The 17,445-nt window shown below is 37.2% G+C and overlaps 1 protein-coding gene across 1 annotated transcript in view; it reads right to left on the bottom strand.

The window, feature by feature from the left end:
* Positions 1 to 2,193: 2,193 nt before the first annotated feature.
* ADRB2 (adrenoceptor beta 2) overlaps positions 2,194 to 17,445 on the bottom strand; it is a 70,881-nt gene continuing 55,629 nt past the window's right edge. The window contains exon 2 of the mRNA XM_083352976.1: positions 2,194 to 4,874. Within this exon, the coding sequence (XP_083209102.1) occupies positions 4,840 to 4,874 (35 nt within the window). The 3' untranslated portion in view covers positions 2,194 to 4,839. The remainder of the gene's footprint in view (positions 4,875 to 17,445) is intronic.

Below are 17,445 nucleotides of genomic sequence, written 5' to 3'. Positions count from 1 at the left end.
CTAATCATGAAAGGATGAAGCTGGCAGTTTTATTGTCGTCATGTGCTTAAAGCAACTTTAAAACCCACAATTATTTCCAGGCCCTGTGGAGAATTTTTAGACTATTGACTTTGAGGATTCATAGGAAATTATTTAAAGAGACAGAAATGCGTTAGGGGGACTTTAGATCGTTTCTGTTTTGGAAATCAAACCAAACTATATAACAGAAGCTACCAACACTTTTTTTTTACTTAGAAACCTAAGACTTCTACCAATGCAGGCATTTATCTTAGTTGGAAAAAGTGGAGTTCAGCATTCAGGCTCCAAGTTTGGCAGTGATTACCATCTTCATGTTTTGAACTAGAGCTTGTGCCCCAGGTCCCTGTGTAATTTTGACCCCTGTCTCCCTGCTGAAGATGACATGACAGTGACATTTGAAGGACACTCTCTCTTGCTCTTCTACCTGTTATTCTGTTTTCTCCCTCACTTAATAGGGTAAGCATGATGCCAGCAACTGTACTGATCAACATCTATTGCATGCCAGTTGATTGAATTTGAAAAAAAACCAGTCTCTCATGTGTTTGCTGATATTCTTGATTTGACTGAACAAAGCTGCCAAAGGGTCACCATTTTGGTAAAAGGCTATAAGAGCATTGTAAGGAAAGTGCCAAAGGACTAGCTAGGAACAGCTTGGTGGAATGGCAATTAGGGCTGATGATGTTAATTCTTTATATTTTTTACATGCATTGCATCCAGTCTGACAGCAAAACATTTAGTTGAGGTTTACGGTTTCTGCAATGTGGCTTTAGCCTCATTCCTTTCATTTCTCATACTTTTTTATACTACTGAACTAACTATTGCCGATCCTGGTCATTGTGAATCACTTGCCTGACTCTTTGCAATTCTTTAACAGGTGATTCCCTCCTATGCAAAACTTGTATTCTTGCCAAGGATGGCATGACAACATCCCATGAAACATCTGGAAGCTTGATTTCCGTATTCCACCCTGGGTGAACTCTATGCTCTCATGTATTCATCTTCCAAATGTGTGACAGAGGATATAATTATATGCTTGGGAGTTTGCATTGCAGAAGTGTAGGTATTTTGTAGGCTATTTGCATTTGTACAAAACTGAAATTCAAGAATCCTTTAACAGGAGTTTCAAAGCACATCGTTTTTGGCAGCAGCTCTTGGATTATTTAACATGCTTATGACAAGCTACCCTTTACTTGGGTATATTCTTTTATGTATGTTGTGACATCTTTATATATTTTGTGTGTGATTCAGAAAAACTTACCATTTCAGTGATAATCACACATTACATTTTCATGTACACTGTTAATAGGAGATAATGCATAGCTAATAATGGTTATTGTCAAAATACATTGGAATTCATGAGAAGGAGCAGAGCTGTAATGGATTCTGAAGAACATCAGCAATTGGTACTAATTAAAAAGGACCATTATACTGACTACTTTTATAGTTTTAAAAGAAAAGAAGTTAAACCACATTTACACTTGCAGGTATAACCACCAGAATTAGAGATATATGGCTCCTCACTTGTGAAGCCTGAACTATAACTTAATGGTTCTGGAAATTTTTTTAGGGGTCTGTGATTTTGAAAAGATGAAAAGACTTTGTTGTTTTTTTTGCCCCTTCCATTACTGTTTGAGATTAATGTAGATGACTGATGTTGGAATGGAGTCCCATCCCAATTAAACACATCTCACTCAAACCCAATTCTAAAACTACAGATAATATCTTATCCTACACTTTGATGTAGATTATTCATCAAGAACCCCAAATGCAAGGCCTTCCAGGATTCAGAAGAGATGCCCGTGACCTTTAAGAGGTCCTTATGCTGATGAAAATATGATAATATTGTATAAAACATCTGGGGATTTATATTTTCTAGATAAAAATAAAAACTTTCCTCAGCCCAAGCAAGGCATGAATATCTTAAAAACAGATGGTTTGAAAGGACAGGAACAACCAAGTAATTAGCAATCCTGATTTTCAAGGACATAGATTCATTTTAAACTTAGATTCCAAGAAATGCTAACTAACACATCAACCACTTTTACTAACTAGAAGGTGAAATCAAGACGTACATCCTAGGAATAGCCAATCTGTTGTCTAAATTTCCAAAATGTTTATTGGTATGTGTGATATGTTTTTGCAGATCTGGTGATTAAATAAAACCTCTTTGGTTTAGTTTCTCAATATAGCCTGTAATAGCCACTATACATGTTCTGTAATTGTTCATATTCTTTAATAATAAATATTTTTAGTCAGAGTTGCTTTTCATTTAACCTGTTGCTGTTATTTTTTCTTAGTTCACACCACAAACAAACATTCAAATATTCCTAAGGAGATTTTGTGTTTAGTCAACCTTTTTTCTGCAAGAGAAATATCCTGAGTTAATTTAAATGTGATACAAGAGTTCCATTAAATAGAAAAATCTAGTGGATTTTTTGACTTATTTTTTAAAAGCCACAGCTATTTATAAGCCAGCTTGTATCAAAACTTCAGCATCAGGAAAAAGCTTGACGCTTTCTCACGCACCCTGTCCTTGAATGAAATGCTCTAGACCCCAGCAAGCTGCTTCTTATTTGAGTAGACACATGCAGTTCCCAGAATGAAAGTAATACCCACTCACATTTCCCATCCCATATGAAAAGCTCTATTTCAAAATATATCCTGGATTCTTAGGATTAATCTAGTTTCCTCACCACTCAACTTGACTGGTCTGTTAACACGGACCTTATCATAACTGGCAGCCAGTCATCAGTGGTGGATTCCTGTGACTTCTTTCTTTCCCTCTCACTCTCCGTAATCGAGCACCTAATTCTTGGGAGTGTAGGAAAGCCTTCATTTCTCTCCGTCTGAAGCCAGGCATCGGTTAATAAAGTGATCTGGGCTTCCATTGTGCCCTCAAACTAAACTACATTTGCTGGTTTCTTAGGGATCTGCAAGAAAATTACTGGGAGGGAGTGGGGAGTCTTTTTGCTTTCCCGTCCCTTGCCAAATTGAATGCTTAAAGTTGGAAAAATGTCATGGGAAGAAAGGGTTATTATGTCCCCTCCTGATCAGCATAATCACATGCATGATAAAGCCCACAAACAGGAATACAGTCCAGTTTGTGGATTAATTAGGCCAAAGGTTAATAGCAAGTGGCATCACTAAGGGGAAAAGAACCAATAGGTTGTTGGTTATCAGCATCTTTCATTAAGTTCTTCCCTGAATGTGTCTAGATCTGTATAGCATAAAGAAAACAGTAGCTGGTAGACCTGGATGAATCTCTATAGATTCTGGACATCACCATGCAATAGGTTCATTTTTATTTTGGTTGAGCCAGTATCTTTCTATGGATTTCATCACTGTCTCTTCTTAGGGAGGAACCCTAAAAGCCAGAAAAACTCTGCAGATTGCTCTTACAATACAATCACTAATAAATAAATAAATACATTTCACAACTGGAGAACAGCACTGATGGAAGCCCATTGTATGTCAACTTCACAGCAAAAAAGAAAAAGGAAAAAAAAACAAGAAAGCCAGGCAGAGTCCAATTTTTTTTCCTGCTTCTTCCTCTTACACGATACTGAAAGATGAAGGCTCTAAAGAGATCATGCGTAGAAGTTCACATGTGCATACTATCCTTGAGTGCAAACTACAATACAATCACTGGTCAACCAAAGCTTCTGTGCAGACAGATAGCTTTCTCAGAGTTTATAGGACAGGAATTCCTTCTCTCAAATCAGAATAGGTGAAGAATTCTGCACAACACTGAACATGAAATCCATGTAGAAGAGATGGGAAACTACTTCCGTAAACTTGACTCATTCACAGAAGAATGTCAGGCATTTTTTAAAAAAAAAAATCACAGAAAAGCCACTCATGACCAATGAGTGGCATGTGTCTCTCGGTTGCAAAAAGGGCAGTTGAGGAAAAAGAGGGACTCCTTTCTGCTTATTTCATTGATCACTGCAGAATGTTGGCTGGCAGGGAAGGGACTGACAGTGGGATCCTCGCTCTCAATCTCATAGGACATAGGTCAAATAATCAGGAGTAAGAGTCTTCTCTTCTCCAACTTTAAAGCTGAGTATTACCTTCAAGGCTGAGACACTTTACATTTGAAATCAAATAGTTTACATCTCAGAATTCTTAACCCATAGGCAATGAAGGCTTGTTAGAAAACCACAGTTTTGAAGGTTCTCTTCTGCCTTGAGGTCTTTCCATTTGTACAACGTGGCTCTCTAAAGACTTGCAGGAATAGAAACTAGTTTGAAAATGCATTGTAAACCCATTTTAATAGTGCTTCCCTGTTTATGAGTTCCAGGGCTATTTTCTGTTTTCCTAAATTTGTGATTATCATGGGCTGCACTAAGATCTGGTTCCAATCCTAACAATCCGCTAGCTAAAAAGCCTGATGTTATGTGTCCTTTTTATTAGTAGACTACGAATAATATGGGAAAGCATATTCCCAAGCTTTCAGTTCCTTGAGTTTTTCTGTGGAGTTGTAAAAGATTGTTTTAACTCTTGCCCTGCTTCTGAAAACTCATATGATTCAGCTCCATGAAAGCGTTTTCATTATTGCACTTTGGTTCCACCAATCCAATCTCAAGCAGTAGTTTCACACAATGAATTTGGTTTCTCCTAATTGGGTCCCAGAAAGATTCATTCACTGCAGATTCCTCATGTTTCACAATCTGGAGTCTTGGCTTACTCCATCTGCTCATTCCTTTGTCCTTCTTTGAAGGAATGTGTAGTTCTCCCATCCCAATAGAAATATGGCTGAACTTGGACTCATCTCTTCACAAGCTTCTGCAAGTTGCAAAGGGTGAGGGGTACTTTGTCCGCTCAACTTTCAACCATTCCAGGGCACCCAGGAATTTCTGTGGATAGAAGGAAACAATTTTAGTTAGCTTGTGATAGATCAACTCTAGAAAGGTCACATCACAATTGTTCATGATTTATTAGATTAATACCCTACCTTTCTTTTATAACATTCCACCCTCTCATTTCCCTGCCCCTCCCCCAAAATCCTGTGACATTAGGTTGAGTTGAAAGAGATTGACTGACTCAAAGCCCCTTAATGAGCTTCTGCCACTGAAGATAGATTTAAATTTGGGCTTTTCTGCTCTTACTACCCCACGCAACTTGGCTTTTGAAGATCTCTTTTAAAATTATTTATCACTCTTCACTGTTATATTATGTCAAATTGCTTTTCATATTATGTGCTGCCAAAACATTATGGAATTGGGTTAAAACATATCTCTGCTTCCACACCTAAATAACAGTAGAAACTTCAATAATTCAGTGCTGCTAGTTTAGTCCTTTATTGCAAAGAAGAAAGAAGTCACTTTTTATGGTGAAGATCTGCAAAATGCAGGAAATAAAATCACACAATATATAAATCTGTCAACCCTAACTTTTAAATCTTACATCTGCCCTTTCAGGCCAATAACCTCTGACTCTTCTTTTTCCAGCTTGGAGATTGTAATCCACCTGGTCTATAAATACACAAAGATTCTGTTTCCCTGATTCTTTGCTCACCAGCTCTAGTCCTTACACTATTCACCATTTGCTCTTTTGTTACCATGCTATCATATATTTTTTTCTAATTAAAGTCGCTGCCCTTGTTCTTCCCATAATCATATCCAATGACCCGAAATTATCAAGAAAATGTTAAAACCTTTAAAGCAAAATTGCAACTAACTTCAAATGTACTGGATAATGGCCAAAAACCGATGCATTAAATGTAACAAATAACAAATGCAGCTCCAAGTACATGTCAAAAGCAATACATATTGGAGCAAAATGGTCTATGTTTACTACTATATTGATGGGATCTAAGTCAGAGGTGACACGCTGTTGACCTCTCCTCTATTAACTTGAAATTGTGCAAGAGAGAACACTGAAAATGTTGATCTAGAATGCAAAAGCAGAGAAGGAAAAACAAAGACACAGGGGAATTCATATTTTTGGAATAAGAATGAAAAAACAATTGGGACTGCCTGCATGCAAGTGATTGTATCTCAATTTATTGTCAAAATATATATAAATGTTTGCCCAGGCATCACATTCCTTCAGCTTTAAAGCAATAAGCTGGTGATCATCTTTTTTTCTATTACTACATCACTTTTGCATTTTATCCACTATATGAGCCAGAGATAAACAACCTCTTGATGGAATACAGCTTCCAAAAGTTTTGATTATATGCCCCCTTCCTCAGATTGGAGAAAAAGAGTAAACATATGAAGTGTTTTCGTTAATTATTAAAAGTATTTATACAGTGTTTTTTAATTTTAAATACTTCAAAGTGATTTACAATATTTGTGAATGCATAAGATAAAAAGGGTTTTAAAAGATAGAGGAGAAACAAAATAAAAACAATTAATACTCAACGCAAATCTTAAGGAAAGTTAATGACCGAAGAAAAGTCAATGAAAAAAGATGCCTAAAATAAATTAATGTCAGGTCTTAGCATTTAAAGTACAATATTTATATCTAAATCACATGCATTTTATTTATCCTGGCCCCTTGGTATGGATAAAGCTATATGCTAGGAAATATGAAGAAAGAACAATTATTGCTTCCCCACCTCAATGAACTGATATGCCTATCAAGCCAGGAAAAAAAATCTGATGAAAGGATTTCATTCAACATGTTGAGCAGAAAACTGGTGTTAGGTATTTTTCAGATTAAAGAAATTATATGCATGAAAGAAAAGAGAAGGGAAGGGAAGATTTTTTTTAAAACACACACAAAAAGAGCAGCAATTGTTTGCCAAGCAACTTTTGATGAAGATAAAAATCAGATGCTGGCACAGGATGTTGATTCAGAGTCCTTTGGCTAATCCAGTGTAAGAGGTAGCTTTCATGACTTCTCACTATTCTCACCTTGAAATAATTTAGACATTAAAACAAAAAAGGAGCTCAAGAAACCTGTAATTCACAAGAACTACAGATTATACAATTGTCCTTGGTTCCATTTGGAATAGAAAGTTGGAGTAACCCAAGAATTTCTTTTTAACTACTTTTATCTCAGCCTAATTATAGAGCACATTAGAACTCTGCCAATTGGGGGTCCTAGTATGTCAGAGAAAACATGACCATTTACAGTTCCAAGGGAATGGGAAAAGTTGCTGTTTTATAAATCAGGAAACAATCTGCATCTTGGATTTGGAGAAGGAATTTCCTTTCCCCAACTCTCTCACACTAATAAATTTTAAAGCTTATCTCAAATGTTTAATGAATATAAGATAGTGGAAAATATCAGCTAACATATTTCTCGTTAATGAATGGTTATCAAAAGAGAAAGAAGTTATGTGTGACTAAGGATTAAAATATTAATTGTGACATTTGCTGATGGTTAACCTTCATTTTACAAGGGCTTATGTCACGACAGAACTGCCAAGCTACAATTTCCAACAGATACTAATATGGCTTGCGATCGGGGGATGTCAAGAGTTCTAGTTCAGCAACCTTGAGCTACTCCATGTGTTTGGTTTGCTCTAACAATCATAACTACCCTCCTGGAATTTGTCTCTCAAAGAACAGGAATACTTCAAACTCTGGTAAAGTTACAAAGACACGTCAACTGTCAGAGAACCCATAGTCCAAACTATATAAGTTTTTCCATGAAATGGTTCTGTCATATTAAGCAATATTCATGAACAGATGGGTGACTATGGACAGTGTCTTGGCTGTAGCTAGGCAGTTATATTGCACAAAACCTTCAGCAAACGTCCACAGGAATATACACATAAGACATAGAACAGTGGAATAGCTGTTTCTTAGAAATTTGCTGTGTAAAGTTTAAGATTGTTTAGTGGAAGGAACAGTCTTGCTACCAATCTAGTGATAGCCCCTCCTAATAAATTCAGAGTTGCTTTGCTATGCAAGGGTGCCAAACTCTATACTTCTGTGAAAGAAGGAGGCAATAAGGGTGCTATTAATCGGCATTGTTGAGAATATTAAAATATATAGAAATTCTAGATCCTCTTCATGTTATGGGAGATAGCTTAAATAATTTGGAATAAAATTACAATAGAACAGAACAGAACAGAATAGAATAACAGAATTGGAAGGGACCTTGGAGGTCTTCTAGTCCAACCCCCTGCTTAGGCAGGAAACCCTATGCCATTTCAGACAAATGGTTGTCCAATCTCTTAAAAAATTCCAGTGTTGGAGCATTCACAACTTCTGGAGGCAAATTGTTCCATTGATTAATTGTTCTAACTGCCAGGAATTTTTTTCTTAGTTCTAGGTTGCTTCTCTCCTTGATTAATAAAATTACAGATGTATATATCAAAACAGGCTAAGTGGCAAGTTATAATAATTAAATCTTTTTAATTCACAGAACTACATGTGTGAAGGTAGCCCCAATTTCAAACATTTTATCCACATATGAAATAGATTGGAAGGTTCCAGAACTGAGTGACAGGAATGAGACAGCAAATAAAAGCAAATAAATAATAAGATGATATGATAATAGTACTCTTAATAACTTTTTAATAATTACACTCTGTTGGCAGAGCAGCATGGTACAATTGTATTATCTGGGAAAGGTTACAAGCAAAATGGAATAGATGTAGAATAGCCACATTATATATCTGGATACATTCTGGGCTTGGAATTGCATCACATTCTTTCTAAAGATAAAATAATGGAGTTTCAGATCTGTAACCCAAAGCACAACCTGGTGAGACAATGCATTAAGGTCAGATTATTAGCCAGGTTCTACGTCACTTTTGGAGCTGGAAAGGAAGAGCACATGCTTACGTGCAGAGTGTGTATGCTCACAGCCACTTTAATTGTATCTTTCCTTCTTTTGCTCTAGTTTCATAACTAAAGTATTAACACACATATATGAATGGAAATTTCAAAGTATGCTTATTAATCCTCTTCTCTTATCTAAGTTAGAATTGCAACTGCATTGTTTTGTTGCAATGTCAAGAAAAACTGGTAGAACCAATCTAAAGAATAAGTAGATTTTCCTGAAAAACATATAGGGAATTTTTTAAAAAATCTGTCTTTGACATTTAATCAAATTAAATCATGACTGATAAAAATGCTTCTCACCTTCCTCCCATTTACAATACAATGGAGGTGAGAGTGAGATGCAAAGCAATTCCTTGAACCAATAATGTCAAGAGGATAAAATCCTGTACTTTCAGCTGATGAGCCTTGTGCTCTGAATATTGTATGTTGCTGCTGCAGTTGTAGAATGAAGACTAAACCATTTCTTTCTCTTTCTTTTGTGGTTACCCATCCACTTATTAAGCATCATCACATTTAATTTTCTTGCAAAACGCTTCGTCTTAGATTCCTGCTAGTAACTTTTTGCTATTGCCTCAGCAGGTAGATGTTAATCCACCTCAGTATTTCCCAAAAAGTGTTGTGCTCTTGAAGCCAACTCAGACAGATTGTGGTGAAACAAAACCCAGAACTGAAGAAGCTTCTTGGATGAGAAGCAAAATGTCTTCAAGGAAAAAACAAGGAAGTCCACTTGCCTTTTGAAAAAGCACCTTCGGGACCCATAACTACTTGTGGCAAAAGCCAAATAGCAATTCTGTTTGTTATTAATCAAAAACAACTTAAATTTGATAAATAAATGAAAACGCCATTTTTAACTTGATGTTATTCCAAATGGAGTAAGAACATATTCTGCAACCATTATCCTCTCATATCTTCTTAATGGGAGTTTTTCCCCCCATTGGTCATCTGATCCAGTTAATCAAATGCTCCTTCAACAGATTCTAGTTTGTGCATATTAGAACTGCATATAGTGAGTGAGCTACAGGTTACCACCCACCTGTTATATCTGATGTGGAATAAAAATTTACTTGTGTTTACTACCTCTTTGTGTATATGCACACCTGTGTACCCTTGGTACTCAAAATCCCAAATCTTATTTGCACTGAAACTAGAGGTCACCTTGCATATTTCAAGAGGACAATTTTTTAAAGAAAGATTTTTGGAAGCCTTAAAGAAATCCTATCTTCCTTCACAGTTTTGCCAACTGAATCTGCCCCTGGAGCTCATGCTCTAAATCCAGCTGTAACTCATGGAGTAGAACTAATAATATATTGAACATTGTGCATTCTCACTACCATAAAAAATAGACATCTACTTTTAAATTAAATCTGGGAAATGGGTGGCTCAGGGAACTGTCAACGCAAAAGAGATATGGGGAATATCATTTATTGAACTTGGTTACATATGATAAAGATGTTATAATTATTATAACACATGAGTTTATTACCAATCATGTAAGAAGCATCATAAGTTCCTGTAACTGAAAGTGATTTTAGGGTTAGGTTGTCCAAATAAGAGTTCCATACTGTTTGATCTCATAGCTTCTTTATGATTATTGGATTATGAATAACCTATTGTTCATCTCATCAACAACAGAAAGAAAGGACAAACATTCAGACTAAATTCCTTTTGAATTAACTTAATTTTATAAAAGTAGGAGCTGATTCATAATAAATTAAGGGAGGTACCAAAGAATCTGGAGCCAAACCCTCATTCCATCCTAATACCTTAATGATTAGAATGCCAAATTGTTGCCATTTTTATACAAATTCCTGCCATAGGCTTTTCTTGCAGAGCAGCTTTCGTGGATTCTGAGGCCCATCATAATAATGAATTATTTATCCATGCATTTATTTATCACATTTCTATACTGTTCAGTTTTTTTCCTCATCAACCTCTCCTCAAAGACTGATCTGCCTATTTCAGTTGTTCCTCAAGCTGCATTTGCAGTTGAACACATTCCAGCAGAAAAAATCAACTTAGACCTTTGTACTCAGTCAGGCCAAAGGGAGCTTTCTCCAGCATACATAATTTTAAATACTCTTTCATCTACTTGGAGAAGAGCAGTCTGGAGGCATTTTGGAAAAAGACATTTTGAGTAAACAAATTGATTTATTTGCCTGGGGTTTTTTAGATGATGATGATGATGATGATGATGATGATGATGATGATGATGATATGCCTCCATGAGGTTCTGTAGGATTTTTCAGACCAAGCCATAGCCTACCCTTTTTTGAACATGACACAGAGAATAAAGTGAATAAGGTGGTAGACCAATCAAGAAATCAAAGATTATAAAAATGACCACAGAGTTTCCTAGCTGGCTTGGAAATCACATTTCTAATAGTGGTAATAAACAGCTTCCAAATCTTGTACTGTATATTAAAAAGAATCCAGAGTTTAACGAGAAAACTTTATAGCTACTTGGCTGCATGTCATGGAAATACTTCTCCAGATGTAAGGCAATTGTTTATGGAATTTGAAAGAGCTGTGTTATTCCTATGAGTTAAGTACAGTAGTTGTTTTCAATATTTCTGGGAAATGTTACTTCCTCATGATCAGACTCCTGGATTTCTTTTAGATGATATATTTATCTGATGCTAATAAGTCCAAAGGGGGTGGTGGTCTATGGAATAGATTTTCATCATAATGATGTTTATGTTCTGACATCATATCCCTGTGTATCAAGGTTATCATAACTGACAAGGCATCTGAACTTGTATTGTAATAATGCCTAAGATTTAAAACCACCCATATTATAATAGAAACTCTTTATCTATATGCCTGCCAAGTTATGTAGCTAATTTTTCAATTATTAACAGGAGTGTAGACTATATTTCAATGATGTGTGAAAAGTTGTAATTAGGAACATGTATTTTAATATTGGTAAACCTTACAGTATTTTAATATTAATAAAAAAAATTTGAAAAACTAAAAAATAATACAGCCACATGAAATCCCTTGTTGGCACAAGTAGGAGAAAATCATAACATATCCAACTGTGACAGAACTAGCAAAACACAGCTAGCAGAACAAGTCCTTCTTTCTTAATTGAAAGAGACTTCTGTACAGAACCTGGTTTAAAAATAGTTCTAATGGAAAAGATCACTAAACCTATGTTTATAAAAAGTCTGTATAAGTCTGACACGCACAGCGAAAAACCTGTTGGGCATTACATGGATATATGTGACTCTGGAGAAGCCAGGGCTCTAGTCTTGCCAGCATCCCAAGCCAAAATGGCCTTGGATGGCTCTGCCCTATGACTAGAGAAGAAGAAGCATGCCTCTAACAGCTTCTGGGGCCTATAAGAGCTTGGCAGATCTCAACCACGGATCCCATCAGCCGCCAAATGGTCAGGGAAAGGTGTCAAACACTATCCAAAGCAAAAATTAAGTTAGGAAGAGAGAAACAACTTTCAAACATCCCTACCAAACTCTCTGTCTCTCTGTGTCTGTCTGTCTGTCTGTCTGTCTGTTTCTCTCTCTCTCTCTCTCTCTCTCTCTCTCTCTCTGTGTGTGTGTGTGTGTGTGTGTGTGTGTGTCTCACACACACCCAGAAAGCTGCTCCAGAAAGGGACTGGAAATGAGTTGAGGGCAATATAATGATATGGAAGGGGGAAAAAGCCATTATTATTTAGTAAATTTATTTAATATTAAATCCATTGTAATATTAAAAATACAAGGGCATGTCCTTGTTGTGAACAAATGAGGAAGAGCCCAATGCTATAAAATCAGTCAAAGACCTCTCATAGTAAGGAAATCTACCCCAAAGTGCCTTTTCCTGCCTCAGTCTCTGATCACAGAACCTGCCTGACACTTTTCAGGCTACCAGCCAATTTATTCTGATATTTCAGCACGCCATTGTCAGCCAGTGTATTTCATCTTTTTTGGGTTGCCTGTTGGTTTCTCTACTTTGTTACAAAGATTCATGTTCTTTAATCCACAAGTATGAGTGATTTAAGGGTTTAGTGACCTTAACTCTTCAAGATTTATAAACATCTGACTTCTATCTATTGCAGCTTTCTGTAGGCTTCCCTGAGACAGTTTGCATGGCAGATCGCTTAAGCCTTAAGAGGATCTCCAAACCCGTCTCTGGCAACACAAAAAAGCAACCCAGCATTTATAACCTCGGGTGAAAACAGCATCATGAAGTCCTTGAGGAGCGTCATTTATGAAAGTAAATCACTGTTGGCATTCAGCTAATTGAAACGGGTGGCTGTCATGGTCAGTGCTTAACTTGCAGCATACTGGGTTAATTCTATTTCTTTCACTCAGGAAATCATTTCATCTCTCCTCGACCAGTCTTTGGGCAGGAAGTAATGTGAAAATATGTGTGAAAAGGTGACATGGTGATCTAAATGATCAGATATACTGCACCAGATTCGAGTTCTTAATGGAATGATATGGCATATGTACCGTATCTTGTCTAGCCATAAAAAAGTTGCCTGAGGATCTACTGAGCTAATTGCAATGCAGCCAAATGACCCTTTTTATTTGGGGGAAATTCAGGTCCATTGTAACCCTATCAAAGTGGTATTAAGTAAACAAGAGCTGCTTATTTGGGGGAGAAAACACTGGGGTTAGGGGCAGTTATTCATTCAGATGCATTCTGAACAGGGATGGACAGACTGTTCTCAAGGAGCCTGCAAGAGTTCCATGATAAAGAAAACAACAACAACAAATTCTAGCTAAGACAATACATTGCTTCAGATTTGATTTATAAGAAATGGGCTGGAAGACCGAAGAATGAAAATGCAGCATCTAAACTAGCTGTGTTATTTTCTGACTCATTAAACTAGCCATGCTGTTTTCCATGACCATTATTTTCCACGTGGATGCTGCAAGGAAACTTCTGCTTTATCTGTTTTGAGCCTGGAAACAGTCATGGCTGTTTTACTGAATTATGTTTGTGGCCTTATCTCAGTGAGATGAGTGAATCCAGCCACTGAATTTCCTGCTAAATGTACAAAGAATAAAATGGCTCAACCTCATTTTACAGAATGTGTCACCTGACTTACAGAAAACTTGAATAGCGTGAATTCCATAAATCCAACTAATTCATTGTATTTGCAAGTGAAAGCCATTTATCCCAATTCAAATGGCTAATTTCTTTCCAAATGTTATCAACTGTTAATAGTTCATTTCTTTATGAGAATGTACTTAGACATTGTATGCAAACTTTTGCATAATGAAATTATTATAAGGCAGCAGCCTCATTACTTATCAACAAGCACTTTCTTATGCAGTGAGTTTTGCTTCTGATTAATGTGCCTAACACTGCACTGCAAGTGAATTAAATACCCAAAATAAATAATTTATGTATTTTGGGGTTCAGCTGTGGAATACTTGGTACTCTCTGGGCTTGGATGTTGGTTTGCAGAAGTTGCACTACCTGACTGAGCAACTTTATCAGTTCTAGTGAGTGTGGGGTTTTCTCCCTGTTTAAATACTGTAACTTGCTCTGTCCATGTTGGTTGGGGTGTAATTGTCTTTTTGGTAGTTCTTTGAATGGGATATTTTCTGCTTGGCTGTTGGTCTGGTGTCAATCCCTCCTTATCTGGGTGTTGGCTGCTGTTCTGGCCTTTTTGTTTTCTTCATAGCTTTTGTATTGTCTCTTTAGAATGGTGTTTAAATGGGGTTTATCTCTATCTCCACTGATTTGTCTGCATGCCACTTTTCCTGGAATTCCCTAGCATTTTTAATTTAGCCTGTTCTAGGATGTTCACAGTTCTCCAGTTAGAAAGTATAGTTGAGTATGTTTATGTGTTGTAACATTCAGGAATTTTCATCTCATCTTCTGACTCCTAGATGATGTTCATGGATGGCTTCTGCTACTCTTCTGCCTGTCTGTCCTACATAGTGGCTATAGGAGTCCTTACACTGGATGTTGTAAAATTGTAAATGACTCCTGTTTTTAATTCTTGGTCTTTAGGTTTACTTAAGATGTTTTGGAGGGCTTTAGTTAGTTGTGTGCTACAGCAATACCATGTAGTTGTAATAGTCTGTTGGATGTTTCTGAGATGTTTTGATGTATAGCAGCATTGTCCTTTCATAGCTTGTGTTGGTTATACTTGGTTAGTACAATTACATCCTAGCAACCCAGAACGAAGAAAAAAGAAACAGACTTCAGCATACAACTTCCAACAAAATAATACCTACACAACTTTATCAAAAAAATGCCTGACCACTCAATCCATTACAGCACTATCTAGTAAACACATCACTCAAAGAGACAATTAAAAACAAAAGCCAAGAAGGAAACAAAAAGACCAGAGCGCAGCCTCTCCATCAACCAATACCCAGATAAAGAGGAATTAACACCAAACAATCAAGCACAAAACAATCCCCTAATGAAAGAACTACCAAGGAGAAAAACCCCCACAAAGGACAAAATACCATATATATAAGGAGCAAACCTTACACTCACTACCATAGCACTGATGATGGGCAACATTTGCAAGCAAAAAAAAACAACACCAAGCTTAGAGAGCACCAAATATTCCACAGCGAATTAAACCTGCTCCTGCCATCAGCAGCCATGTGTACCATCTTTAAAAACATCATCAAAGCTGTTTGGAGCATATTAGTCATGACCACCTCCTGAACTCCCTGTTGCAGCTGGAGCTTTCACTGCTTGAATGGCTACCTTTGAAATTTGAAGGATTTATCAGCCTCATGTAGAGAAAGCATTTCAGTCCTAAGTCTGAAAGTTGCTTCACAAACCCAGTGTGATGCTAATAGACTAGACATCTGGATAAAGGACTCTTTCAGTGGATTACAGTGACTTGGGAATAAAAGAAGGCATTTAGATAGTGACTTAGGGGAAAAATATTAAACAAATAAAGCAACTATTCCATTATTCTATACAATGCAAATAAACACTTTTTTCCTCTGTCTTGATCTTTGGAGGGCCCGAGCCAAAGATTTCTCAAGTTTGGTTTTGTAATTCACAGATCTATTTTTACAGATCTACTTTCCTCTAATATCAAAGGGGATAATGAAACTAAATTATATGGAGCTAAACCATTATTTTGCTACAAAGAACATTCAGTTTTCTCTACAGTATTCTAATGCACTATATATTCTGTTTCCTTATTTTCTCTTCTTCGTGATTAAGGTTATTTTCTCTAGATTGCAGGGACTTAGGCAGGAAAAACCAAATGCACAGGTATAGTATAGGTGGTACCTTGCTCAATAGTAGTAACTGTGAGAGGGATCTCAGAGTCCTAGTAGACAATCACTTCAATTTGAGCCAGCAGTGTGCTGCAGCTGCCAAAAAAGCCAACACAGTGCTAGGCTGCATTAACAGAGGGATAGAATCAAGATCACGTGAAGTACTAATGCCACTTTACAATGCCTTGGTAAGGCCACACCTGGAATACTGCATCCAGTTTTGGTCACCATGATGTAAAAAAGATGTTGAGACTCTAGAACAGGGGTGTCAAACTCAATTTCATGGAGGGCCGCATCAGCATTGCGGTTGCCCTCAGGGGGGTGGGTGGGTGTGGCCTGGTCAGGTGTGGCCTACTGGGTGGGCGTGGCCAGCTCTACATCGTTCACATCAAGGGTGCCTATGGGGGCCTGGGCAGGAGTGGGACAGATCTGGGGGTCTCTGGTAGAAGGAGAGTCTCTGGGCCAGGGCCAAGGCAGTGGGGGCCATTCCCTCACTGTTTCCAGGATGGCTTTGGGGGCCACAGGAAACTACTTCCCGGGCCGGATCCAGCCCCCGGGCCTTGTGTTTGACATGTCTGCTCTAGAAAGGGTACAGAGAAGGGCAACAAAGAAGATTGGGGGACTGGAGGCTAAAACATATAGGGAACGGTTTCTGGAATTGGGTATGTGTAGTTTAATGAAGAGAAGGGTGAGGGGTGACATGATAGCAGTGTTCCAATATCTCAGGGGCTACCACAAAGAAGAGGGAGTCAAGCTATTCTCCAAAGCACCTGAAAGCAGGACAAGAAGCAACGGATGGAAACTAGTCAAGGAGAGAAGTAACCTAGAACTAAGGAGAAACTTCCTGACTGTTAGAACAATTAACCAGTGGAACAACCTGCCTCCAGAAGTGGTGAATACTCCAACACTGGAAATTTTTAAGAGGAGACTGGACAGCCATTTGCCTGAAATGGTACAGGGTTTCCTGCCTGAGCAGGGGGTTGGACTAGATGACCTCCAAGGTCCCTTCCAAATTATTATTATTATTATTATTATTATTATTATTATTATTATTATTATTATTATTATTATTGATATTCAGAGATGTAACTGAAATAACCCATATGACACTGTATATAGCACAAACACCAGCAGTTCACCATAGGAAATGTTTTAGGATATTTTGTATTATGTCATAAAATAATTTCAAATTTCAGTTCCATGGAAGTCATAGGTCTTGGATTTTGGATGTATTCTGTAAGCTAGCCCATTTGAGATACCTTGATTCAAAAGGTTTTGCCTTATGGTGTATCATTTTTCCCAGTTAAAAGTTACAAATGTAAGAGTTTTTTGTAATATATAGATGCATGAGTATGTAATACACACATGCAAAATTTTCTTCACAATTTGTTTGGTAGCTATCAAGAGGGAAGTCTATATCTCATACAAGGCCACTTTAAGGATAGTTAGGAAATGGAAACTGCAATTAATCA

The sequence above is a fragment of the Vipera ursinii genome (genome assembly GCF_947247035.1).
Source record: "Vipera ursinii genome assembly, chromosome: 2".
Taxonomy (NCBI): Eukaryota; Metazoa; Chordata; class Lepidosauria; order Squamata; family Viperidae; genus Vipera; species Vipera ursinii.
This window is presented reverse-complemented; position numbering and strand designations above follow the sequence as displayed.